Source organism: Panthera pardus, unplaced genomic scaffold (genome assembly GCF_024362965.1).
Source record: "Panthera pardus isolate Hobbes unplaced genomic scaffold, ASM2436296v1 HiC_scaffold_3, whole genome shotgun sequence".
Classification (NCBI taxonomy): Eukaryota; Metazoa; Chordata; class Mammalia; order Carnivora; family Felidae; genus Panthera; species Panthera pardus.
In genome coordinates this window covers 30,820,189-30,846,332 of record NW_026526876.1, presented here as the reverse complement: position 1 = coordinate 30,846,332, position 26,144 = coordinate 30,820,189, and the positions used below count along the sequence as shown (strand labels likewise).

The 26,144-nt window shown below is 58.4% G+C and overlaps 1 protein-coding gene across 6 annotated transcripts; it reads left to right on the top strand.

The window, feature by feature from the left end:
- Window positions 1-540: 540 nt before the first annotated feature.
- Window positions 541-26,115, top strand: FMNL1 (formin like 1). Of its 6 annotated transcripts, none has more exons than XM_053892506.1 (28): window positions 541-1,084; window positions 9,341-9,424; window positions 10,965-11,048; window positions 11,749-11,822; window positions 12,207-12,290; window positions 12,688-12,825; window positions 13,121-13,138; window positions 14,444-14,552; window positions 15,177-15,253; window positions 15,464-15,557; window positions 16,462-16,536; window positions 16,848-16,958; window positions 18,258-18,407; window positions 18,904-19,005; window positions 19,169-19,439; window positions 19,688-19,993; window positions 20,184-20,308; window positions 21,204-21,406; window positions 21,879-22,113; window positions 22,354-22,422; window positions 23,406-23,486; window positions 23,570-23,699; window positions 23,853-24,016; window positions 24,215-24,316; window positions 24,462-24,557; window positions 25,026-25,146; window positions 25,309-25,407; window positions 25,665-25,773. In XM_053892506.1, exons 1-27 carry the CDS (start codon window positions 956-958, stop codon window positions 25,398-25,400), a joined length of 3,324 nt encoding a protein of 1,107 aa, XP_053748481.1. In that variant the 5' UTR covers window positions 541-955; the 3' UTR covers window positions 25,401-25,407; window positions 25,665-25,773. The 6 variants fall into 6 exon arrangements, with proteins under 6 accessions (XP_053748481.1, XP_053748477.1, XP_053748480.1 ...); XM_053892502.1 differs by having other exon boundaries at window positions 10,965-11,078; XM_053892505.1 differs by lacking the exon at window positions 25,309-25,407 and having other exon boundaries at window positions 25,665-26,115.
- The last annotated feature ends 29 nt before the right edge of the window (window positions 26,116-26,144 follow it).

Genomic DNA, 26,144 nt, shown 5'->3' with positions numbered 1-26,144 from the left:
TCCGGGGGTCTCGGTTGGCCTGGATCTGCGCTCCTCGCCATGCTTTGGGGCTCTCGTTTGCAGATGGTTCCCTCTGATCCTCAGCTCCTCTCTGGACCAAACAGATGAGGGGAGAAACAAGGGGTAGGGGGCCTGGAAGGGGGTTCCCACCTTCTCAGTCCAGAATCCGAGAGGGAGACCCAGCCCTTGCGCCCCAACGCCGCACCGTCATGGGTCTCCAAGCCGAGCACGCAGTTGCTGGCATCCTCGGCAAGGAGGTTTGCCCCCTCCGACTCCCGGAGGTTTGCCCCCTCCGACTCCCAGGCCGTGACCCCCCCTCACCCAGACCCCGCCGATCCCCGGCTCCGAGCGAGCGGGAGCATGCGGTTCTAGGACCCGGAGGCGCCGCCGCGCGCGCCGCCGCCTCTGCCTCGCCTCGGCCGCCTCCCGCTCCGGCAGGTGAAACGGCGCCCGCCGCCCCCTCTGCGGCAGGTGAAGCGGGTCGCCGGCCCCCTCCGCGCAGCGCCATGGCTGCGGCGGACCCCCGGCCGGCTCCCGGCGCCCGCCCCCTCCCTCCAGCCCGCCCCCCGGGGGCAGGGTGCGTAGCGGCGGCGGCGAAATGCGGTTTGCGCGCTCGGGGAGCGACAGCAGAAGTTAGAAAATCGCCGAGGGGGGAGCCCGCGCCGCAGCTTCCTGCCCCCGGCCCAGCCCTCTGTCCCCCGCGGCCTGCAGCCTGACTTCCTCCCCCCACCCCGCAGCTCGCCGCCCGGCTCCTCGGACGGGGCCGCCCCGATGGGACGCCGCGCCCCGGCCCTTGCGCGCAGCTGAGCCGAGCGCCGCGGAGCCGAGCCGCGCCGCCGCCGCCGCCGCCAGCCTCTGCCCTGCTCGCCCCCCAGGCCGGGAGCCTCGTCCTCGGTCCCCCGGAAAGCTGGATTTCCGAGGCTGGAGGCGCCTGGCCGACTGGGTGGGGACCACCATGGGCAACGCGGCAGGCAGCGCGGAGCAGCCCGCGGGCCCCGCCGCGCCGTCCCCCAAGCAGCCCGCGGCGCCCAAGCAGCCGATGCCCGCGGCCCGGGAGCTGGAGGAGAGGTTTAACAGGGTTCTGGTGAGTGTGATCTGTCGCGCTCTGGGCGCGGGCGGGGGGCGGCTGGGGTTCGGCACGCGTCCCCGCCCCCGGGGGCTCAGGTACCGCTTGGAGATCCCCGGCCCAGTGGCTGGCCCCTACAGGGGGTGGGAGTGACAGTGGCTTCTTTCAGAGTGACTTAGCACTCTCCCCCCAAAACTTTCTTCTGCAGTCGCCCAGTCTGCCTCCCCAGGACACCCCCTTCCCCAGCGCTCCTGGGTCTAAAGGTCTAAACAGAAATGTCCTGCGAGGAAGTTGGGAGCCTAGCACGCAAGGGGGTTCCTGGGGCGTCCCCTTCCGCTCTGCACGCAGGCCCGGCCACCAGGCGAGGGTCGTGGAACATCTGCTTTTTCTTAGGGCCAAAGATGGAAGGGTGACATTTTAATGTGCTGGGGGCTGGAGACCGAGTTCAGGTGTTTGGTCCTGATTTGTTGGTGCCTGGGCTGCTGGGAGCTGAGTCCTCAGATCACGCAGAGGAGGTGTCTGTATCTCTCACCCCCTGCAGGTCCAGGAGAGATTGCCTGTGGGTCCTTATCTTGGGCATTTCCTCCAGCCCACTGAGGGGATTAAGGGTAGGAAGGGTGGGCGGGGTCAGGATGGGTTGGTCACTCTGGCTTGGGGTGGGACAAAAAGTCTGGAAGCATCCCCCCCCTTCCCCACCTTCCCCACTATCACCTGCTGGAGGAATTGGGGGGCTCGGAGACTAGGTCACTGGGGAGGAAGCCATCAGCTCTGGCTGAGCCTGGAGACAGTCAGGATGTGTTTGGGGAGGGGCTCCAGAGCAAAATCAGGGCTCCCTAAGACCTGGTGCAAGGCAGAAGTAGGGAGGGGGAAGGGCCACTCATTCTCACTTCCCTCTCCCTGTCTCAGCCCTGTCCCAGGCTCCTTTCTCTAACTAATTGCCTGGTGGCCTGTCTGCTGTCAGCTCCCTTGCTGGACTCTGGGTGACAGGCGAATGAGGCCACGCTGTGCTTTTTCCCAGGGGGCACTTCTCAGTCTAAGCAGGCTGGCACTGCAGGTCTGGGGGGGGGGGCAGCAAGGGAGGTGCGGGCAATAGAGCAATGCTGGCTTGTGGCAGCACTCAATTCTTTGTCCCCTCCAGCTCTTTGACATCATTTCCCCTCCCTTGGCCTGTTATTAGGCCGTACTTACCAGATTCTCTGTATGGCCCTTCATGATAGTTCCTGGAAATCTTGGCTGCCCCCTCCCAGCAGGAAGGCTAAGAGGGGTCTGGGGGAGCTATGGGGTGGGGCGGGGTCTGGTCTATCCTTGCAAAGACACCTTGCTTGATTAGGGGAGAGGGAGGGACTCTGAGGGACACCTCACACCAGGCTAGGCCCTGTTTCCCCCATCTCTCCACCTGCTCTCCCTTCCTCAAACCCATGGCCTGCGCAAAGCTCAGCTGAGCTGAGCAGATGGGGGAGGGGGCAGAATGAAGAGAGACAGTCTCTGGGGGACCATCTGGGGAGCCTGAGTTGGTGGTGGATCCCTGGACCCCTGCCAGCCTTGTGAGGGTGGGGGGATATGGGTCTCTCTTTCCCCCCAAGTGTGTGTCTGTGGACAGGGGTGGGACAGGCTGTCAGGGTGAGGTGCGGTCTCTATCATACACACGCTAATGGGGAGGAGCTGTGTGAATAATTCAGACCACTGGGAAATCCAAAAGTCAAATGGTGAGGCTCTGATGCATGTGTAGTTCCTGAGTGCCCTGCTTGTGTTTTGGCCTTCTCTCTGATTGGCTGAGCCTGATGCTAAATGCCATTGGGAGTCCCTGAGTACCAGGGTGTGGAGGGCGGAGGCCCAGGGATGGGTCTTAGAGGGTATCTTCATGGAGAAGGCAGCGGTAGCTGGGTAGAAATCTAGGGCAGCAGCACCCAATGGGGCTCAACTTCCCATCCTGGCTCCCAGGAACCCCAGTGTGTTTATATTTGGCCTTCTTTCTGGGGAAGGAGCAGCCTGTCCCTTGTCTTCTGTGGGCAGAACTCACCCAACCCAAGGTCACTTGACTAAGAACCTGGCTCCCCTCACTCCCCACCAACAAGGGCATGAGCCCCGCCCTGGGGTGATAGCCTTGGCCGCTGCCTGCAGCTGCCTGGGCCAAGTATTTGGCTAAACCCACAGGCCTGGCAACGGGTCATGCAGGGTGCGCCTCCATCAGAGCACTGCCTCCATGGCCGGGGCTGAGTCTGGTCCTTAGTGAATGTGTAAGAGGAGAAAAAGGCTCAGACTGCCGAGAGTGATGAACCCATCACCCCCAGGGATCCCAGAGTCTTGATGGGAAAAGCATCACCCTCCCCTTCGGATATAGTCACATAGCCCCAGGGAACCTCTTCCTTTCGCTTAAACAAAACCCTTTGGTCCCTGGTTGAGGGTAGGATCCTGCAGCCCCAAACCACTCCTTGGCTCTTGGATGCGGGACCCATGTGTGGGTGAAGGGCGCCTCCACCAAGGCTTATGGCCAGATAGGAGATGAAGCTTGCTCTCCCTTTCCCCACAGTGGCCTTTCTCCCATGCAAGGGTGTTGGGGGGCTACTTTTCTAAGAAGGCTGTGAGCGAGAGGTGCCCCTGCTTAAAATGGGGGTGGGGAGAAAGAGCAGGTTGGCCAGGGTTTCCTGCTGCTGCCTTAGCAACAGTGGAGGAGCGATGGCTGCCCAGCGACATGGGCCTGCTGGAATGGTGGGAAAACCAGCTGGCCAGACATCAAGCTCTTGCCTCTCTTAGGCCATGCCCAAAGCTCATGTCTTCCTTGCAGACCTTCCCCTGTAAGGATCAGGGTTTGGGTTGGCAAGGCACTCTTTCCAGGCCGTCCAGAAGTTCTGTGCTTATGGCCAGGCATTGGATACTGCTGATCTGTCTGGTCAGAGAGGAGCCTGTAACCTTGGGGCCAAGGGACCAAGGGAAGGTGCCCGGGATGTTGTGCTTGAGGCCGAGAGTGATGCTGATCCACACGGAGACTGAACCGTTTGGAGAGGAGTTTGCCTGATGGGGCCTAGCACCCTGGGCTGCCCTTAGCAAGTGCCTAGGGATGTGGACATTTGGCAAGGCTGTGTGGGGATGTCAGGACAGCCTCCAGCAGCATGTGGACCCTGGGAATCCTGCTTTCAGCTGGACCCCTTCCCTGAGGAGAAGAGAATGGGGCTGTGGCCATGTGGGCAGATATCGGGCCAGATAGGGGCTGTAGGGCGACATTCTTAGCAGGCGGGGCTGGCACATGTCGACCCTGGAAACCCAGGGATGTGGTAGGCATGATTCACAGGGACATCTGGGGCCAGTTGGCAAAGAGCTGGGTGAGATGGGCAGGAGCAGATGGGGCTGCCCTGGGGGCTACCTCTGCATTTTTCCCGAGGACATGGAACCCTGGAAGGTGGCTCCGTCCTCCCCGCCTCTGGGAGGGGCTGGGGTTACTCAAGGGAAGGGCAGAATAGCTTCCTGAGCTTCGGGGTCATTAAGTCAGGGGGTGGGTTTTGTCTTTGCCGCTTCCTACCTGGATGACCTTGAGCAAGTTACTTAACCTCTCTGAACTTCAGTTTTCCCCATGTGTAGAAAGAGAATACCAGTAGTATATGCTGGCCTCCTAGGGTCGTTGAAGGATTACCGAGAGTGTGCCTGACACAAGGCGAGTGCTCCAGAAACTCTCCCCCGCTGTGAGGAAGGGAGCGACATTGGAGTGGATAGAGGCCTCTTCATATTGGAGGCCTCCTAGGCCCTTCCAGCCTGTGCCTTTCCCCTCTACCCACCTCCATTACCAAGACCAACCAAGGTTGCCAACTTTAGCCATCACAGGCCAGGCTGCCCTTGGCTGCCATCATGCAGGGCAGCCACAGCGGGGCCTAGACCGAAAACTTGCCTGGTGGCCGGAAACCACGAGAGGGAGGGCCCACCTCTCCTGGAGGGTGGGGCAGTGGCGGTGCTAACGGTAGCTGTGTGCACATGGGGAGGGGGTGGGGAGGCCTCCACTTCCCTCTGAGAGACGGTGTACTGGGAGGGGGGGGTTCCCCAGTGAGTAAGAGCTCAGTGTGGGCAACAACAGGAAGCGTAGGGTGCTGGGTGGCAGGAAATGGGGCTGGCTGTTCCTCGTTCCTCAGACAGGGGGACTGGGGCCAGTCTGTCTACAGAAGACCCCTGGGGGTCCGGGACCCACATTTCTCACTGCCTTCAGTGCTCTTTCTTCCAAGGAAACACAGTCTTCTTACCAGCTTGCCAGCTAGGTCACCTCAGACAAATGACTTCATCGCTCCGTGCCTCAGTTTCCCATTTGTGAAATGGGGATCACAATAGCATTTACTGTGTCAGCTTCTTTTTTGAGGTTTAAATGAGTCAGTAGATATAAAGCACCTAGAACGGCACTTAGCACGGAATGGGATATTTGGGGAATATTTATCATTATTATTGTTGCTGTAATTCTCCTACTAGCCTGGATTGTATGGGCAGTGCCTGCTGTCCTGGCTCCCACCTGGCTTGCCCTTGTCCCTGCCACGGGGACCCTTCAACCCTGACGGGAGAAGCCATGAGCTTTTTGGGACTCTCAGCACCTAATCCTGGGACTAGTCACCTAGAGCCCTCCTCTAAGTCAGGGATTGTCTCTAATAGCCCCAGAAAATCTACCTACTGGAACTTTGAAACGTGGATTGATTGCCTTTGGAGAGGTGCTAAGAGCTCTAAGACAAAGGCCAAGACCATGTAGAGGTGGCGGATGGAGACACTTCCTGGCTTCTGGGCCCATCAGGCTGTGGAGCCTCTGTGGGGCTGGTCTGAGACTGGGCTTGGTACCCAAGTTCAAGGGCATTCTGGGACTCAAAGGGCCACACGTCATGAGGAGAGGGTGGGCAGGTGGGTTGGGACAGTCTCAGTTCAAACTGAAAGTGAAACGGGAGGGTGTGGTTGTGTCCAGACGCAGACAGAACCCCTTCAGTCACCAGGGACACCTCTCCAGATGTCAGCGGTGGCGGGAGGGGGGAGGGGCGTTGTTGAAGGAGTACGGCAGAAGCTTGCAAGGGGCTGGTCTTGGGTGAGCGAGGCTGAGGGCCCCTCTGGCACCTGGAGAGGTCGCGGCAGGGAGGGAGAATGATGTCTACACATTCTAGTGGAAAGACTGGGGAATCAGCTCCTTTTCTTGGCCACACCTTCAAAGATGGATCTTACCTGTCTCTTCCTGGAGCCAAAGCATTAAGGGCAGCAAGGAGAGGGGAGCTGAAGGGTCAGTTCATTGTTGGCCAAGCACTGGAGACAGGTCTGTTTTATCTGGATGTTTTCACAAACTTCTGCTCACCACACCATCCCTCTCCTTGGGGTCTTCAATGGACTCCTCCCCCAGGCCCCAGTCTGTGAAACGCCTCTTAACAGCGTGCGTCACTGCAGAGTATTATTACATCAAAACCCAGCTTCTCACTGGGTATTCCTGGGAGCTCTGGGAGCTGGGAGGCAGAAGGGAAGTGCGCCCATTTTATGGAGAAGGAAGCTGAGGCTCAAGGAGACGGAGAAGTTGTTGGGCTAGGTGAGCCCAGGGCCTGGCTCTCCAGGATCCAGTGTGGGTTCTTCTGCCTCACAGCTTCCTCTCCCCGTGTCCCCTTACGGGAGGCAAGTGTCCCTCCTCCCCACCCCTGCACCTCCGTGTCCTTGCCTGTCCCTTTCGAGCGGTGTCAGCCAGCCTCATCTACTTCTCTCCCATGGTGCTGCCTCCTTGCTGAGGGCCCCGGGTCTGGGGTCTGTTGCCGTGTTCCAGGACGCCTTCCCTCCACCCCGAGTCAGTGGCACCCTTTGGTTCCTCTCTTGCTCCTTAGGGTACCGTCTCCTCGGTGGGCACAGCCGAGGAACAGCTGCTAATTAGTGCTCAGCGCTGTCAGAGCTATTTCTGATTTCCGAGCCTAAATTTAGCCCGTCTGGCAGGCTGGCACGTAGCCTCGGGGGCTTGAGCACGCCCAGGTGGGGAAGGGGACAAGGGGTGCTCTGCCCTCCACCACTGCCGGGACAGGTGTACCCCACAGCAGAGGCCTTTTCCTCCCCAGTAATAACCATGGGGCTGCCCCCCACGGGGAGTGGGCCAGGGTGCTGCTTCAGAGTCAGCTCTGGGCTCAAAGCCAGCCCCGCTCCCCACTCTCTGGTTTTGTAACCTTGGGCAGGTCACTAAACTAATCTGTACTTGCACCTGTGAGATGGGGATGAGGGTGTGTGGTGGTGAGGACGTCACCCTCGTGGAGGGCTCAGAGCGGTGCCGGGCAGGGTGAGCATCCGGGCAGAGCTGGTGCCCACATTTGTTGGGGTCGCTATTTTGACTATGACTGGTCGCTGCCTCTAGAAGTGCCACTGGGGCCATTCCAGGAACCAAACAGGTCCCTGGAGTGGGCGAGGGCCTGGAAAGACCCACGTTGGGAAGCGGCTGTCCCCTGTAAGTCTCAGGTGCTGGGGCTCAGCCGTCCCCTCATTCCTCCTCGTCCCTTCCCTTCCCTGCCACCACCTCCCTTCTCTGGGTTGGCCACTGTTCCAGTTTCTCTGCATTGCCTGCCTTCCTGCTCCCTCCTTCCCCCTCAGCCTTGGCCCCCTCTGCCCTGCCCCACCCTGGATCTCTGTGATCAGGATCGGGAGAGACCAAGGAGAAAGAAAGGCAGAGAGAGAGAACGGTCCCAGGGGCCCTTGCCTCAGCTCCAGGGGCCCTTCCTAGGCAGTGTCTCCTGTAGTGGCGGGGGCTGTTCTGGCTGTTGGTGGGTTGGGGAAAGGCAGCAGATGAGATAGCAGTGGTTTCCTCAATCCAGGGGCTCGCTTTTGCAATGGGGAGAAGAATGACATATCCCCATCCCCAGCCGGCCTGGGGGGCCTGGGGGATAGGCAGCTTCACCTCTCAAGTGGGGCCTCAGCCGGAAAGCTTGAGCAATGGGGGCTGAGAGCACCCAGTTTCCTGTTGTCTGGGGCTGACCTAAGGCAGTGATTTTTTTTAGGGGGGTGAGTTCTGGCCAGAGCCCCAGAATGAAGCCCAGCACCCCAGAGAGGAAGCTGGCTGAGGAGCCCCGGGTGGGTGTGGCCCTCTCTCTGCTCCAGCTGTGGCCTCCTCTCAGGGCCATGTGACTGAGGACGTGTAGTCTGAGCCACCAGAGCTGGTGACGGGGGCCTTTTGACTCTGGGCTGGGGATTCCTGGAGACTCCCACCTCCCCAGCAGAGATGGGGCTCCTTGAGGGCAAGAACTATCTTTTGGGGCCTGATACATAATAGACCCTCTTTAAACCTGGGATTCAGTGAATTGGGGTAAACTGGCATTATCTTCTGGGTCTGTTAGGAAGACATGCCAAGTTCAGGGGGGGGCCAGGGAACCCCTAGTGCAGGCAGCACCAGGCAAGACCCTATACTTGCCCTGTGAGGGAGGAGCTTGACAGGCACGTCTGTGACTGGAGGATCGGGCAGAGCAATGCTGACCTTTCTTAGCTCCTGAGGGGAGTCCCAGCCTGGGCCACTGGCACCACAGACCCAGCATGCTGGCGGCTGTCTCTAGTTCCTATGTCTGGGTGACCTTCCCCAGGAATCCCCCTGTGCCCTGTAGCCATGATGCACCTGCTAGGAATTCCCTGCCTGTCTGACCGTAGCTCCCTTGGCCCGTCCCCATGTCCTCCTTCCAGAAGTGATGAGGAGGGAGGGGGCTGGACAGGGCTAAGGAGGAGACCGCTGTTGCCATCCTTGTGAGAGGTTTTCTGCTGTTTGTGAGACACTGGTGCCCTGGGCCAGGACTGCATACAGTCCGGATGGTGTCGGCTGGCACACAGGGGTGGGGCAGAGTCCAAGACTGGCCACATTTGGGCCCGGCTGCAACTGGGTCCCCTGTTAGCTTCCCACTCGAATGGAAGAAGAGTTGACTTTCCCCCTTATTGCACGTGGGGCAGTGAGTCAAAAAATGCCCAAGGTCCCAGGAAGTCAGGCTGAGAACCCACGCTCTCACCGCCGGGGGAGACATGCTAGGGAGGGGGTGTGTGGAAGACGGAGCCCAGGCCCTGGAGCCAGGCCGACTCAGAGTCAAATCCCAGTGTCACTTTCTAGCTTTGCGGTCTAGGGCAAGGTGCTGTATCTTTGGGCCTCGGTTTTCTCATCTTCTCATCGGCTAATGCTACTTATCTCCTGGGGTGACAGGGATTCATGTGTATGACAGATCTGCTAGGGAGCTGCCCCCTGGTGGTTTCCCTGAAAATGCCTGTGCTCCCTTGGCCTCTTGCATCGGGACCCCAGGCTCAGGGTCATTATCTTGTCCTTCCCCTCTCCAGAACTGCATGAACTTGCCCCCGGACAAGGTGCAGCTGCTGAGCCAGTATGACAACGAGAAGAAGTGGGAGCTCATTTGTGACCAGGTGGGTACCAGGCCCCTTCTGGCCTCAGGATGCCCTGCCCTGGCTGTCGGGGGGGGGGGGGGAGGGGGGTGCTGGCAGGAGAGGGGGCACTGCCATGCTGCCCATCGGGCCAAGACTCTGCCCAGAGGCCTGTGTCGCATCTGCAGAGGGTGCTGGGGTTGTCTTCAAGACTCTACAACCACCCTCCCTTGAACATGGGCCTCCCCAGGGACCTTATGAGTCCCTAGCTGGGCTGGGTCTGCCCTATGAAGAGCTGGCAGGGGCTCATCACCTCCTTGCTGTCACCCACCTCCTTGCTGAGCTTCCCGGAGCAGCATCTGTTGACCCTCCAGCTCTGGGCTGTGGAAGATAGGGGGGCAGCCCCAGGGTTGGGCATCTTTGACCCCATGGGAGGTGGGGAGGAAGGGGCAGGATCCCTGTCCTTCTTTCCCTCGGGCCCAGAGGAGCTGCAGTCAACCAAGCAACAACCCAAAGGTAACCAGTTCCCAAGTGGCCGAGCGAGAAATAGAACTCCTGGCTTCTGGTGCTCATCCAGGCACCTAGGGTTGCCATATTCAGGGCTCACTGGCTGCCCCTGCCTCTCCAGCTTCCAGGGCCGCTCTCCGCTCTCCGGGGTAGCAGGGAAGACCCCTCTCCCACTGCTAAGCCAGGGTGGGGCCTGGCTGCTGCAGTGATGCAGTGAGGGAAGGAGGCTGGGGGTGGGGAGTTGGGGAGCAGGGAGCCTCCCCTGGGAACCAGGGCTGGGCCTTTGGCTCCTGCTAATGGACCGGAATGGGATGAGCAGGCTGTGCGGGAGTCTGGGGGGTAAAGGCTGGGCCGTGTGGGGAGGATGGGGAGCTGCTTCTAGAGGCTCTCAGGCTGCTGTGGAGGTCTCTGCCACTTGGCCTGGTATCTCAGGCTGGGGGCTCAAGGGCCTGGGAAAAGCGGGAATCCTAAAGGATCTGGGCTGGGAAGGATGGGAGCTCCTCTGGGTAGGGGGCCTCTGATGTGGCCCCTGCTTCTTTGTGTGAGTGGCTGTTGGAGCCCTGGGTGGGGCAGGGGAGTTAGGAGTTGCTTTGTTGAGCACTGGAGATAAGCACACACAGACACCTACCAGCACAGGTAAATGGGACAGCTGGGGAGGAGCCGTGGGGAAGGGGCCCTCAGAGCGTTCTTCCTCCCTGGACTCCCAGGGAGGGCAGGGCCTGGGAAGGTCCCACCTACTGGCAGGTCTGAGTCCTCCTCCCCACCCCCAGCGTGGTGGGTTGTGCGGCAGAAATGACCCCTCCAAACTCCACCGGTGGGGGTGGAGTGGGGGGGGGTGCGCTGTGCTAGGGTTGTGGCTTGTGAGGCCATAGTGAGGAGTGAAGGCTAGGTCTGGGACCGGGGTCTTTTAATGACCTGGTGGGTTGTTTGGTGCTATCTTTGGTATTTCAGAGGGGTCCTAAGATCGCCTGGGACCTGGGGTCAGAGCTGAGAATGGGATTCTGGGGCAAGGGCTGGTCATTTGCCCCGGGGTGGCTCTGGCTGCTTCCCTGTACACCCTGTTCTGTCTCCCCAGGAGCGGTTTCAAGTCAAGAACCCTCCCACAGCCTATATCCAGAAGCTGAAGAGCTACCTGGAAACCGGTGGGGTCGGCCGAAAGGTAGCAGCGGACTGGATGTCTAACCTGGGGGTATATGTCTCCCCCTTTTTCTCTGTCCCTTTCCCCCTGCACCTTCCAAGCTCTGGGCAGCTAGAATAACTGTGTGTGTAAACTTTTTGGTGGGCTTGTGTGGGCACGCGTATGAATGCGTGTGCATATTTTTAGGGGACTGGGAGGGCTGCGGGCATGTACTTTTTCCACGTTCCTCTGCATATTCTGCATATGTTTACATCCACTTGTGGGTCCACTTGTGCGTATTTGTGCAGTGTGTGTGTGTGTGTGTGTGCACGCCCCATGTGTCTGTATGCGGATGTATGGGTGTCTTATATCTGTGTACCCAGGGTGCTTGTATGTGGATGAGTATGTGTGTGTGTACAGCCAGGGTATCCATATTTGAATGTGTGCGTACCCTATGGCTGTGTGTGTGTGTGTGTGTGTGTGTGCGCGCGCGTGCGCAAGCATGCCGCATGTCTGTGTGTGGAGGAATAAGCGTGCACCCTGCGGGCCTGTGTATGGGGCTGGGAGTAGCCTGAGAATGCTTATTCTGCTGGGCAGGTATGTGGGGGTGGTGGGGGAGGCTGAACATGAAAGGCCAGTGGTAGGGGGAGGGCGCGGGCTGCTGACTTGCTGCCTTGGGGCTCAGTGGGCCTGTGGGAAGCCCAGACGTCACCCACCAGACTTTCCTGTCCTTGGCCCCCAGTTTAAGAGGCGAGTTCAGGAGTCCACGCAGGTGCTGCGGGAGCTGGAGATCTCCCTGAGGACAAACCACATTGGGTGAGCGAGGGCTCAGATTTCCTGCTTGGGGGCCAGGGAGAGCTCTGCCTCCAGACAGCTCCTGGGGCTTCCCCTTGCTATTCCCCTGTCCCCCTTGTCCCCCCACCCCTGTGTAGGCTGTGCCTGTAGGCCACTTCTGGGTTGGGTGTCCAGGACAGCTTCCCGGCCTCCTCTCGGCTCACCCCTCGAGGCATGGCTGGGCCATGGGTCCTACCTGAGCCCCCTAGCATCTCCTAGCATCACTGGGTCTTCTGAGGTTGGGCTGGTTGGTGTCTTCCTGGGGACGGGGGAAGCCGCACTGGAGCCCTGGCTGTGCCTGTTCTGTGCCCACTCTGGGCAGGACCTCCCTCCTGGCTGGAACTCAGGGAGCCCTGTGCCCTGCAGGTGGGTGGAAGAATTCCTCAACGAGGAGAACCGCGGCCTGGATGTGCTCCTCGAGTACCTGGCCTTTGCCCAGTGCTCCGTCACGTAAGCCCCCTGCTCCAGTCCTCATGCTGTTCCTCAGAGCCCTGATCCCTGCTTCCCTGCACCTCATCCACTGCTTGGGCCACGTCTAAGCAGCCTGAGTCCACCCTGGGTTCACACAAACCACACCCTGCACGGTGGGCGGTACCCCTTCCTAAGGGCCTGCATGGATATGGAGGGACGTGGCCTGGGGTGGCCAGCTGGGACTTGGGTGGCTTCCTCTTCTGTTCCACCATTCCCTTGTCCCCTAGTCTGCCCAGAACAGTGCTGAGAACACAGCCTCTACCTCCCAGCCTCTAATCTCTCCTGCACATTCGTCTGTCCCCTCAGTTTCCCCCACCCCTCTCTCTCTTAAGTGCTTCTGCAGTGTTGGCCTCCAGCTCCACTCTAATCCCTGCAGGTATGACATGGAGAGCACAGACAACGGGGTCCCCAGCTCAGAGAAGAGCAAGCCCCTGGAGCAGTCGGTGGAAGATCTCAGCAAGGGTCCACCCTCGGCCTTGCCTCCTCAGCCCAAGAGTCGCCACCTGACCATCAAGTATGTGCGTCCCATTGCAGGGTGGCAGGGAGAATAGAGAATTCACCCCTGGACTTCTGTACCCAGCCAGCCCTGCCCCTGGCCCTTGGGGGTGGTGGGAGGGACAGCCTGGCATTGGGGATCACAGTAAGGGCCTCAAGCAGGGTTTGGGAGATGGGTGTGTTAAGAAGCCTTCTAGGGATGGGCACTTAGAAACTGGAGTCTGGGTGGTCTGGGATAAGTAGGGTGTTTCTGGGTCAGTGAGACCCTCCCTTGTATCCATCTAACCCCGTCTTCTTTCCTGTGCGGCCTCCAGGTGCCCCCCTTCTCCCCGGTACGTAGCCACCTGGGGGCAGGTGCATGCCTGGTTGGCTCCCTGGGTGGGGTGGGGTGGGGTGTTCAGCTGACACCCCTGAGTTCATCTGCTGTGGATAGGCCACCCCACCTAACATCGGACATCCAGCTGAGAGGCAGGGAGAGGGAAGGAGTCAGCCCTGGAGCCTCATGTGGACTCCCAGCTTCCATCCTTCCCACTTTGGTCTAGGGGACCGACTTCATATTAAGCCTTTCAAACTCTCACAATATGTTTTTTTGTTTGCTCATTCATTCATTCATTCATTCATTCAACAAATATATTTTTAGCATGTCCTATGGTGGCAGGTACTCAGGAGACAGATCACCCTGCTCTTGGGAGCCCTTGGTCTAGAAGACAGTGTATGACAGGCTATCATGAAGGTGTGGCTGGGAGCTCTGAGAAGGGAGGTGGCTACTTCCTGGAGCATCAGGAAGGTTTCCTAGAATGATACCACTGGAACTATGTCTCACAGATGGATTCGGGCTTTACAGGCAGTGGTGGGGACAGGGAGGGGCATTCCAGGTGGAAGGAACAGCATGAGCAAAGACTCAGACATATTAGAGCAGTGACGGGAGAAGGGCAAGGTAGCAGATGGAGGGAGGAGGTGGGGCTTCCCAGTGTTGTTGGAAATGTGATAGAATTGTCAAGAGGAACTGACGTGGAAGTCATGATTGGCGGATCTGCAGCAATGAAAAAAAAATCACATACTTTTAAGCAGAGAATTATGAAGGACACTGGTACAGCACTTAACTCTGTATCAAGCACTGTTCTGAGCTCATTTCATCGTCCCCAAAACCCTATCAGGAAGGTACTATTATTACCATTCGTATTTTACAAATGAGGAAACTGAGGCACAGGGTGATTAACTAGTCTCGTAAGTGGTGAGCTGGGATTTGGACCAAGACGGTGTGTGTGAATTCAGGGTCGACCTTTCAAGATGGAAGATGAGCCCATGAGGCTGTGAGCGCCACCTTGTGGATTTCCAAGCTTTGGCTGTCTTCCCTCTTTGGGCTGTCCACCCGCACAACACAGCAATCCTTTCTGATGCCAAGTTGCTGTTAAGGGTCTTTGCTTTCCTGACCCCCTCCTTATCCCCTTGCAGCATGCCAGGCCCCAGCCTAGGGGCCAAGGAAGCCTTCCTGCCCTCAGCTGACCTCTTTGGTTGGGTGGATGGGAATCAGTGGCCTAATGTTCCAGACGTGCCTTCTGAGTGGTGGTGGGTGGTGGGGGTGGGAGGCTGGGTGTAGGACGCTGACCCCTGCTGCCTCTTCCCTACCCCACCAGGCTGACCCCAGCCCACAGCAGGAAGGCCCTGCGGAATTCTCGCATTGTTAGCCAGAAGGATGACGTCCATGTCTGTATCATGTGCTTGCGTGCCATCATGAACTACCAGGTTGGTCAGTGAGCACGAGGGCACTGGGGGACCCAGGAAGCTGGGCCTGTCCTCACCAGGGGCTGCCTGAGCTGCTGGGGTGCAGGGACCAATGGTCCCCCGACCCTGTTGCCCACTGGAGAACCCTGTGGATGGGGGCTGTTGGGGGTCTTGAGGCTGATCAGGTCTTGAGAGGAAGCCCAGATGTCTGCCCCCTCCTAGTGAGGTCCTCTAGAGTAATCTGGACATGACTGGGGGCATGGATATGTCTCATGTGGGGACCCAGGCACACCCACCAAGGAAGGCTGGACACAGGGCCCTCGGGGAGAGCAGCTCAGGATTACTTTGTTTGGAGGAGTGGCCGGTGAGGCCAGTCCTCCTTTGCTTAGCACGCCTTTGAGGGCTCTCTGTGTCCACGGTGCTGAGTCCTAACACTGGCTTTTGCACAGACAGAGTCGTTTAAAAAGAGGAGCCAGGCTTTGGCAGCACAGAACAGGATATGGTTAGATATCAAAAACTTCCTAAGCTTGAGGGCAGTTAGAAACCAGAATGCAATGGCACCGACAGTGCTTGAGGTGCTGGACAGGACAGTGCTGTCAGTCCTGGGGGTCTGCCTGGAGGAGCTAACGTTTTCTCTCTCCCTAGTCTGGCTTCAGCCTTGTCATGACCCACCCAGCCTGTGTCAATGAGATTGCTCTGAGCCTCAACAACAAGAACCCCAGGTGAGGTCCAGGCCCCTAACATTTCTCCACATCTGGATTCTCCTGCCACCAGCCCCTTGCCTGCGCTGTTCCTCAGTTCTCAGGACTCCCTTCCAGGCTCCTTCCACTCCTACTCACCTATCAGCTCCCCTGCCCTCCCCCAGCCAGGTCCACATCCACCCTTGCTGTGGGGCCTGCCTTCAAGGGATAGACTGCCCCTTCTCTCCCCAGAACCAAGGCTCTGGTGCTGGAGCTGCTGGCGGCTGTGTGCCTGGTGCGAGGAGGACACGACATCATCCTTGCAGCCTTTGACAATTTCAAGGAGGTATGAACCACCCGCCCCCACCCCCCCTCCCGCCAATGTCTTTGTTCTCTAGCACTGACTGTTGCTGGCAGCTGTGGCCTCTGCTGGGGGCAGCTGGGAGTGCTGGGTGGGCATTCGGGGAACACAGGGTGGGGACGATCTGGGATGGGGAGGCTTTAAAAGGAAGGGAAAGGCCAGGTCATGTTGGGGTGCTGCCTAGGGCAACAGGGACAGCTGAACAGGGGATCTGCTGAACCTCGGACCCTCAGCCTTGCCAGGTCCAAACTGGGTTTGATCCACACACCTCAGAGTTGCATACATACACCTCTCTGATTCTGGCGAAGTAGGTGCAGGACAATATGATGCATAAGATGGGATATGGTCATTCATTCCTTTAATGAATATTTCTTGAGTGGGCTCTTGGGGCCCATCAGTGAACAAAAGAAACAAAGAAGGCAGGGGAAGACATCATAAACAGTATAATAAATGAGCAAATTACCTAATGTGTTAGAAAATGATAAATGCTCTGAGGAAAAAGTCAGGGATGCTGGAGGGACAGGAGGAATGGGTTGCAGGGTGGTCAGGGGAGCTTCATCGAGATGGTGAAGTTTGAGCAAAGCTGTGAGGGAAGTGAGAGACTTGGTGTGGTGGCGGCCTCGAGTAAGAGCAACCGGGCAGATGGGAGAGCAGGTGCAAAGGCCCTGAGGTGGGAATGTGCCAGGACCCCAGTGTGGCCAGAGTAGAGTAAGCACAGAGAGGGCTGGGGGAAATGGAGACGGGGGGAGAGGTTTTTGAGCAGAAGAGTGACATGGCCTGACTTGGATTTAACGTGGGAGGAACCTGTAGAAGCACAAGGGTGGCAGCTGGAAAAAGGCTTAGGAGGTGTGTCGCTGGGGCCCTAATGACAGCCATTCTCCCCACCCAGGTGTGTGGGGAGCAGCACCGCTTTGAGAAGCTAATGGAATATTTCCAGAAAGAGGACAGCAATATCGACTTCATGGTGAGCTCGGGACTCCAGGCTGGGCCCAACCACCCTCAGTGTGAGGGGCAGTAAGGGGCCCTGGGCATCTGGGATCTGTGCTCTGCTCCTGCAAAGTATGAGGATTGAGAGGTTGGTGGGGAGGGGAAGCTGGAGGGAGGGGATGCGGCGTGTAGGGGGAAAATACGGGGAGGGACAAAGCTGGGTTAGCAGAGTGAGAAATGGGGAAAAGGAGAGAGACTTGGGAATAAATGGGGGGTGGTGGTGGAAGGCACTGAGCTCCCCCACCCAGAGGATCACAGACCGACGTGCTCCTGTTCCCTACTCCCCAGGTGGCCTGCATGCAATTCATCAACATCGTGGTACACTCTGTGGAGAACATGAACTTCCGTGTCTTCCTGCAATATGAGTTCACCCACCTGGGCTTGGACTTGTACTTGGAGGTGAGCCCTACATCCTCCCGCCCCTCTGGGACTCAACCACTTGCCAACTGCAGAGTATGGCTCTGTGGTTAGCAGCATGGGTGTTGAGGTCAGGCAGATCCGGGTTCAAATCCTGACTCTGTCACTTCCAAGCCCATGTGACTTTGGATAAGTCTCTTCTCTCTGAGTCTCAGCTTTGCCATCTGTAAAACAGGAGAGTTAGAAAGATGATAATGACTCTAAATAGAATGAGGCAGAACGTTTTCTGCCAGGCACCGGAAGGGTTCTAGGTGGCCCTGGGTCTGGCTCTGGGAGGATCAGCCTCAGACAGGCACATAATGGAGAGCACAGAGATACTGGGCCGTATTGGGATCTGGCTCATGCTGGATGGGTCCAGGTCAAGGAGGAGTTCCTTGCCCCGGGAAAGGTTAGGCGGAGGGGCTTGGTGCTTCCGGGTCCAGCCTGTGCAGAGAAGCCGCGGCTTTTCCTGATTCCTTTCAGAGGCTGCTTGGAGAAGTGGGGACTTTGGGATTGGATTTTTATCATTTTTTGTTATTTATTTTGAAAGACAGAGAGAGAGAGAGAGCGCATACACGCACACGTGAGGGCAAGAGCCAGAGAGGGAGAGAGATAATCCCGTGCTGTCACCTCAGAGCCTGACGACGGGCTGACGATGATCATGAGATCATAACCTGAGCTGAAATGAAGGGTTGGACACTTAACCAACTGAGCCACCCAGGCTCCCCTGGGAGCCAATCCCCTGGGATTGGATTTTTAAAAAGCCAGGATTAACAAAAGGTGCAGAGCAGGCTGGGGTGATATATCCATGCAATGGAATATTATTCAGCCATAAAAAGGAATAAATTACTGATACATGCTACCACGTGGATGAACCTTGAAAGCATTACGCTAAGCGAAAGACGCCAAGTCACCAAAGCCCAAATACTGTACGATTCCTTTACATGACTGTCTGGAATAGGTAAGTCCACACAGGCAGAAGATAGATTGGCGGTTGCCAATTGGGATTGGGAGAGGAGAGAATAGGGACTGACTGCTAACAGGTACAGGGGTTCTTTTGGGGGTGATAGAAATGTTCTGGAATTAGACATCGGTGATGGTTGCACAACCCTGTGACTATACTAGAAGCTATTGAATTATACGCATTAAAGTGATGAATTTTACGGTATGCGAATTATATCTCAATAAAAAGAAAAAGCAGGCTGGGGCTCAAGCCCCTTCCCCTGGGCTCTAGCGGTGATGGGCGGTTCTGAGAGACCCCTCACATTGGGCCTCACCCTGTTCCTTCTGTCTGGGGGACAGAGGCTTCGGCTCACCGAGAGTGACAAGCTGCAGGTACAGATCCAAGCATACCTGGACAATGTTTTTGATGTGGGTGCGCTGCTGGAGGACACGGAGACCAAGAATGCTGTGCTGGAGCACATGGAGGAGCTGCAGGAGCAGGTGGCCCAGGTGGGAGGTGCTCCTGAACTTGGCCCAGCACATCGTAGGCCCCCAGAGCTTCACAATCGCATCAGGCCCTGGGCCTCAAACCCAAACAGGGGGTGGCTGTCTGCCTGGTTCCAGACTTTGACCTGAATCCACATCTTGGGTGTCTTGTTCGCTGGGTTCCTGCGCTGTGGGACCTCTGCAGGAGGCAGGCCCCTCCTCTCCCTGTGCTCAGAGCCCACATCCTGGCTTGGGCGGAACTAGGTGCCTGGGGCCCCTCCTAGCCCAATCGCCTCTCCACTCACCTCCGTCCTCAGTGGTGCCCTGGTTTCTCCTCCTGAGAGAACTTTAGTGCCCTCAGTGCCTCACCTACTTGGGTTCAAGTGCCAGGCTCAGCCCACCCGCCAGCACATCCGGAAGCCTCCCCCAGCCCTTCAGGCAGGCATGCCTGCTGCCGCCCCCTCACCGGCGGTACCAGTGCCCAGCGGCGGGTGGGAGCTCACCATGTGCTGTGCCACAGCTGACAGAAAGGCTTCGGGACGCGGAGAACGAATCCATGGCCAAGATTGCCGAGCTGGAAAAGCAGCTAAGCCAGGCTCGAAAGGAGTTGGAGACCCTGCGGGTGAGGCTGGCGGCGGAGGGGGCCGGGCCGGGGGCAGGCCGGGCTCCCGCGAACTGACCCGTTGGGGCTTCTAGGCTTGACACTTCCCTCTACCCCAGTAAGAGGGTGGGGGCTATGTGCCAGGCCTGCTGCTGGGCACTGACCCTTCTCCCGGGATTCACAGGAGCGCTTCAGCGAGTCGACCCCCATGGGTGCCTCTAGGCGTCCTTCCGAGCCTGAGAAAGTGCCTACCCCCGTCCCTGCACGGCCTTCGGCCCTAGAGCTGAAGGTGGAGGAGCTGGAAGAGAAGGGGTTAATCCGTATCCTGCGGGGGCCCGGGGATGCTGTCTCCATCGAGATCCTCCCGGTCGCTGTGGCAACTCCAAGCGGTAGTGACGCTCCGACTCCGACTCTGACTCCCACTCCGGGAGTGCCCACCGGCTCACTCAGCCCAGGTGCGCAGGAGCTGTAAGCCGGGGTGGGTGGGCATGGGGGAACCAGTGTCTGGAAGGGGGGCCTGGGGACGTCTCGGGCCGGGACAGTTGCAAGAGGTAGGTTTGGGTTGTGGGCGTGGCTCAGGTGGACGCCAGATGGTAGACGTGGGCCCAGTGCGCATGCGTAGGGAGGGAGGCGGTGGCGAGACCACCCAGGCCCAGAACTTGACACCCCTTCCCCTCCATCTTTGGTTCTCTGTTCTCTTTAGGCTCAGATCTCCCACCTGCGGCAGAACCAGAGCCGGTTGCCGGAGCAGCACCCCCACCGCCACCGCCCCCACTGCCCGGCCTCCCCTTCCAGCAGGAAGCCACGCCTTTGGCGCCCCCTCTGGCCTCACCCCTCCCTGGCAGCTCAGATCCCCCGCCCCCTCCCCCACCCCCACCCCCGCCGCTGCCGGGAGACTTGCCGCCCCCACCCCCACCGCCACCGCTGCCTTCTGGCACAGATGGGCCGGTACCTCCGCCGCCCCCACCGCCTCCTGGAGGTCACTCTGATGCCCCAGAGATGGGCCCAGGTGAGTGGACCACCCAGGGCTGGGGGTGATATGGAGAGAGGTGCCGTGCCTAGACTTGTGTCCTCCAGGATGCTCTGTCTGGGGGCCTCCTGTTGCCTTCTGCCTGTCCCGTCTGGCCACTTTGGGCCCTGGGTCCTGCCAACCACCCCACCCTCACCTCCCTATGCTCACCACTCCCTCCCTGTCCCAGGAGTAAAGGCCAAGAAACCCATACAGACCAAGTTCAGAATGCCACTCTTAAATTGGGTGGCCCTGAAACCCAGCCAGATCACAGGCACCGTCTTCACTGAGCTCAATGATGAGAAGGTGCTGCAGGTGAGTGTGGCCCTTCTTTGCTCCCAGTGTGGGCACCAGAGGAGGAGGGGGCTTGTGTGGATCATGCTGGATCATCTCCTCCACCCCATTGTACAGATGAGGGCATGGAGGCCCAGGGATGGGCGTTAAGCTAAACTGGTTTAGTATATTGGATAGGCAGTGTATCCTGACTCCCCTGGAGGCTTTCCCCTTCCTCCCTGCAGAGGGCACATCCCTTCCCCCAGGTCTGGTCTCTCTCTCTTTCTCTTTTCTTTTGATTTTTGTTTATTTTTGAGAGGGAAGAAGAGGGTGAGTGGGGGAGGGGCCGAGAGAGAGGAAGACAGAAAATCCGAAGCTGGCTCTGCGCTGACAGCAGAGAGCCCAATGTGGGGCTTGAATTCATGAACAGTGAGATCATGACCTGAGTGGAAGTCAGATTCTTAACTGACTGAGCTACTCAGGCGCCCCCTTGTGTCCACTCTCCTCTTAAGCTTCTCTCCCACCACTCCCACAGACAACCAGGGCTTCAGGCCTTCTAATTCTACTTTTAGTTTTCCAAAAGTGATGTGTTCTCTTGCCTCCAGGCCATTGCTCATGCTGTTCCTTCTGCCTGGAATGCCCTTCCCTGTCTCCCCCCGCCCCACCTTTTTTTTTTTTTTTTAATCCCTGGCCAATTCAGCTCTTCCTTTGGCTGTAATGGCTTGGAGTGTGGGTGCCCTGGATTGGGTGCAGCTCTTCCTCCTCAGTGCTGTCTGTACTTCCCCTGTATCCCCCATCAGGGCCTGTGGTCAAGCTGGGTTACTGGGTTTTTTTCTCTGTGGGTTGTGTTGTGTGGTCAGGGCTGGTTAGATGGTTCAGCCAGGAGTATATCAGACCCCAGCCCACCTAGCCCCAGCTCTTCTCCTTGTGCCCTCAGGAGCTAGACATGAGTGACTTTGAGGAGCAGTTCAAGACTAAGTCCCAAGGTCCCAGCCTAGACCTCAGTGCTCTCAAGGGTAAGGCAGCCCAGAAGGCCCCCAGCAAGGCCACCCTCATCGAGGCCAACCGGGCCAAGAACCTGGCCATCACCTTGCGCAAGGGCAACCTGGGGGCTGATCGCATCTGCCAGGCCATCGAGACGTGAGTACTTTTGCCCTGGGATTGTAGGTAGCCCAGCCCCTCTACTAAACCAGGGTCATCAAGTACCTAGTAAAAGAGTCCCAACTATGGGACAGAGCCCATCAAACTTCATGCTAACCCTGGTCAGGGAGTAAGCCTGGGAACCTTGTTCCCATTTTCAGGCTGAGAAAATAGTCTATGCTGTGAGTCCACACCCAGACTGAGATGTTCCCATTTCCTCCCTGACTCCTTGCCCAGCTATGGGAACTCAGGCTCTGGCATTTACAGCTGTGCATCTGCCACTGACCTATGATAGGGACCTCAGGCTTCCCAGCTCCCAACTTCCCTTGACACCTGCCTCTTGGTCCCTGAAGCTGTTGGCAAATAGTGAATACTGAAGTTCATTTATTCAGTCAAGGAAATGGACGGGGGGATGTAGTCCTGCCTCAAGAACTGGTGGGTATAGAGTGATAACTACCCCGCCTTTCACCAGGTACGACCTACAAGCCCTTGGCCTGGACTTCCTGGAGTTGCTGACCCGCTTCCTGCCCACGGAGTATGAACGTAGCCTCATTGCCCGCTTCGAGCGGGAGCAGCGACCCATGGAGGAGCTGTCGGAGGAGGATCGCTTCATGCTGCGCTTCAGCCGCATCCCGCGCCTGCCGGAGCGCATGGCCACGCTCACCTTCCTGGGCAACTTTCCGGATACTGTGCAGCTGCTCATGCCGGTGTGGGCGGGGCAGGCAGAGCGGTGTGGGCGGGGCGGGGCGGGACTGGCAGAGCGGTGTGGGCGGGGCGGGGCGGGGCGGGGCAGGCAGGGCAAGGGGGGGCACTGTGTTCTGGGTTGGGGTTGCGGAGGGGGGCAGCTACTAGCCTCCAGGAGGGCATTTAGGGGTACTTGAGCCTCCCATGGGCTTGCCTCCCACCCTGCCCCAACTTACCTTACCTCCCCAATCCGCCCCTCCCAGCAACTGAATGCCATAATTGCAGCCTCAATGTCCATCAAGTCCTCTGACAAACTCCGGCAGATCCTGGAGGTGAGAGCCCAGGGCAAGGGTCTGGGAAGCGGGGCCCACCTATGGCTCCTTGCCCGTTCTGGGTCGTGTGAGAGGGAGATCCGGGCCTTGCTCTGTCTGTACCCTTGGGATGCAACAGTTATGTTCTTAGCGCTCGCAGACACGGAAAGACAAAACTAAGGCAGGGGTGGAGGTCACGATTAGCAGAGTACCCACGCCTGCTTAGTGGAGTCTCAGGGAACCAGTAGAAAGACCATGATACTACAGCCTAGGCGATGTCAGCAGCACCATTTTGGGTAGGAATGGCAGAGGACAAAATTGGGTATGCCAAGGGGCACCTGGCTGGCTCAGTCCATTGAGCATGCAGCTCTTTATTTATTTATTTATTTATTTTTAAGTTTATTATTTAAGAAATCTCAACACTGAACATGGGGCTCAAACTCACAACTCTGAGATCAAGAGTCACATGCTTCTCTGACTGAGCCTGTCAGGTGCCCTGAGCATGTGACTCTTGTTCTGGGAGTTGTGGGTTCAAACCCCACATTGGATGTAGAGATTACTTCAAAATAAAGTCTTTAAGGGGCACCTGGGTAGCTCAGGTGGTTAAGTGTCTGACTTTTAGTTTTCGCTCAGGTCATGATCTCATGGTTCATGAGTTCCAGCCCCGCCTCGGGCTCTTCGCTGACAATGCGGAGTCTGCTTGGGATTTGTCTCTCCCTCTCTCTCTCTGCCCCTCCCCGGCTTACTCTCCCCCTCTCTCAATAAATTAAAAAAAAAAATCTTAAAAAAAAACGGGGTACGCCATGCATTGTGTTAGCCATATGCATATGTCAGACATATATACAAGCATGTACGTGTCCTAGACCTGAAGGGGCCATGCAGGAGAGTAGTGGGGGCTGAGTGTGTGGGGCTTGCTTTTCGCCACATTTTCTTGTGCAACTTATACTCGGGAGGGTTTCCTCAGCCCCGGCAACCTCCTGAACTCTCCCCCCTGCCTCTCCCAGATTGTCCTCGCCTTTGGTAACTACCTGAACAGCAGCAAGCGTGGAGCAGCCTACGGCTTCCGGCTCCAGAGTCTGGATGTGGTGAGGGGCACAAGGAGGGGTTCCCAGGCATGGGGGATGGGGGACAGCTGGTGGCCTGTGGCTTACAATAGGTCTTCATGCAGCTGCTGGAGATGAAGTCGACTGACCGCAAGCAGACGCTGCTGCACTACCTGGTGAAGGTCATTGCTGAGAAGTACCCGCAGCTCACAGGCTTCCACAGCGACCTGCACTTCCTGGACAAGGCAGGCTCAGGTATGGGTGCAGGTGCCCTGTCCTCCTTGGGTGGGGGCAGGGGCTCAGCCCTGGGAACTGATACGGGTTGAGAGAAAGGGGACCACAGGGTGTAGTTAGATGGGAATGCTGCCTGATTCCCTGCTTCTGTACTGCTCCCCCTCCCCCACTCAGTGTCCCTGGACAGTGTCCTAGGGGACGTGCGCTCCCTACAGCGAGGCCTAGAGTTGACCCAGAGAGAGTTTGTGCGGCAGGACAACTGCACGGTGCTCAAGGAGTTCCTGAAGACCAACTCCCCCATCATGGATAAGCTGCTGGCAGACAGCAAGACTGCTCAGGTGGGCCAGCGCTGGCCTGGAGGTGGGGAGGCTGTGGGGTTGTGGAAGAAAGGTCTGGAGGGGCATGGCCACAGCAGTGGGGGATGGGGCAGGAAGGCCCACCTGCCTGGAGGGGCAGAGATGAAGTGGCTGGTGTCTTAAAGGGGCACAGAGCCTGTAGGGGTCCGTGCTGGTGGGCCTGACAGGCTGTGCCCACAGGAGGCCTACGAGTCTGTGGTGGAGTACTTCGGAGAGAACCCCAAGACCACATCCCCCTCCATGTTCTTTTCCCTCTTCAGCCGCTTCATCAAGGCCTACAAGGTATGTGTGTCTGGCGGGCAGGCTGGGACCCCTGCAGGGCATTGTGGGGGCTCCTCCACATGGGCGGTGGGAAGGGGAGGGGATGCTTCTGTCTGGGGGTGGGCGAGGACCCCCCCCCTCATGGACACCCACTTTGGCCCCTCAGAAAGCTGAGCAGGAGGTGGAACAGTGGAAGAAAGAAGCGGCAGCCCAGGAGGCGGGCGCTGACGCCCCAGGCAGAGGCGAAGTCCCAGCATCCAAGGTAGGTAGCTGTGCCTGAGCTTGGCACTTGCTTGCAGCGATCCTCACCCCAGAGATCTGGCCCTCTTCTATGCTCTGATTTCTGGGAACAGACCCTGCCCGAGGTGAGCACGGTGCCCCAGTAGCCTGGGGTGGGTGGGAATGGGTTCCTTCCGCTCGAGCCGGTTGTTGGTGCTGCGGAAGGACCAGGAAGACACGTGTTCTAGCATTTCGTGGCCTGGGGAGAGGGGATTCTGGAGCTGGAGCTATACACCTTCCATTACGCCCCCTGTCCCCCCCACATGCCCGAGGTGAGCACGGTGCCCCAGTAGCCTGGGGTGGGTGGGAATGGGTTCCTTCCGCTCGAGCCGGTTGTTGGTGCTGCGGAAGGACCAGGAAGACACGTGTTCTAGCATTTCGTGGCCTGGGGAGAGGGGATTCTGGAGCTGGAGCTATACACCTTCCATTACGCCCCCTGTCCCCCCCACAGTCGCCACCCAAGGCCCGGCGGCAGCAGATGGACCTCATCTCTGAGCTGAAGCGGAAGCAGCAGAAGGAGCCACTTATCTATGAGAGTGACCGTGATGGGGCCATTGAAGATATCATCACAGGTGAGGGTTTGGCTGGGCCTGTCCTGTCCTCTGTCCATCTAATGCTGTCCTCCACCCCCTCTACCCCACCCTAGGGGTCTGGCTGCCTTACTGCCTCTTGCTACTTTTTCTGTCTTTTTTCTTTTTTCCTTTCTCTCCTCCCTCCTGCCTCCCAACCTTCAGTGCTCAAGACGGTGCCTTTCACGGCCCGCACCGGCAAGCGGACATCCAGGCTCCTCTGTGAGGCCAGCCTGGGAGAAGAGATTCCTCTCTAGCCCCCAGGTACCTGGGTAGCCTGGCCTCTGATCCCAGAGGCTGCCCACAACTCTGGGGGGCCTTGGGGGACTGGGTCATGCCGTCCTCCCCTTGGGCCATGCATGGCTGGGATAGGTTTGAGTGGGGTCTGGTAAACATAAACAGGTCCCTTCCTACATGCACACAACCTGGGTCCCTAGAAGGGTGAGGCCTCTGCCCTGGAGCTGTGGTCTTAGCCCCATGCAGACTTCTGAAAGATAAATGTCTCTCCTCTTGGCTGCCAGATCTGCGGAACCAGCCCTACATCCGCACAGACACAGGCCGTAGAAGTGCTCGCCGGCGCCCCCCGGGACCCCCCCTGCAGGTCACCTCGGACCTCTCACTGTAGCTGCTACTTCAGCAGATGGACTCAGTAGGGGATGAGGGGGGCAAGCTGGGGCTCGAGGAAGGTGGTCCTCAGCTCGGCTGGGCCGGGCAGCCCCCTCTGCGGCTGCGTTGGGCCCACCTCAAGTGGTCGGGCGCGCGGGGGCGTGGGGCGGGGGGGGGGGGGGGCAGCATCGCCGGTCCCTCCCCCAAATGCTGCTTGCGGCACCCCTCTTCCCCTAATAGCCATACTTAGCCTCAGCGGGAGCCTGGCCTGTAACTTATAAAGTGCAACCTCGCGCCCCACCCCCAGCTCCAGGAACTCTCCATGGACCTTATTTTTATACAAGATTAATAAAGATATTTGCAAAAGATCCTTGTCCGCTCTGTGCCTGCCCCAT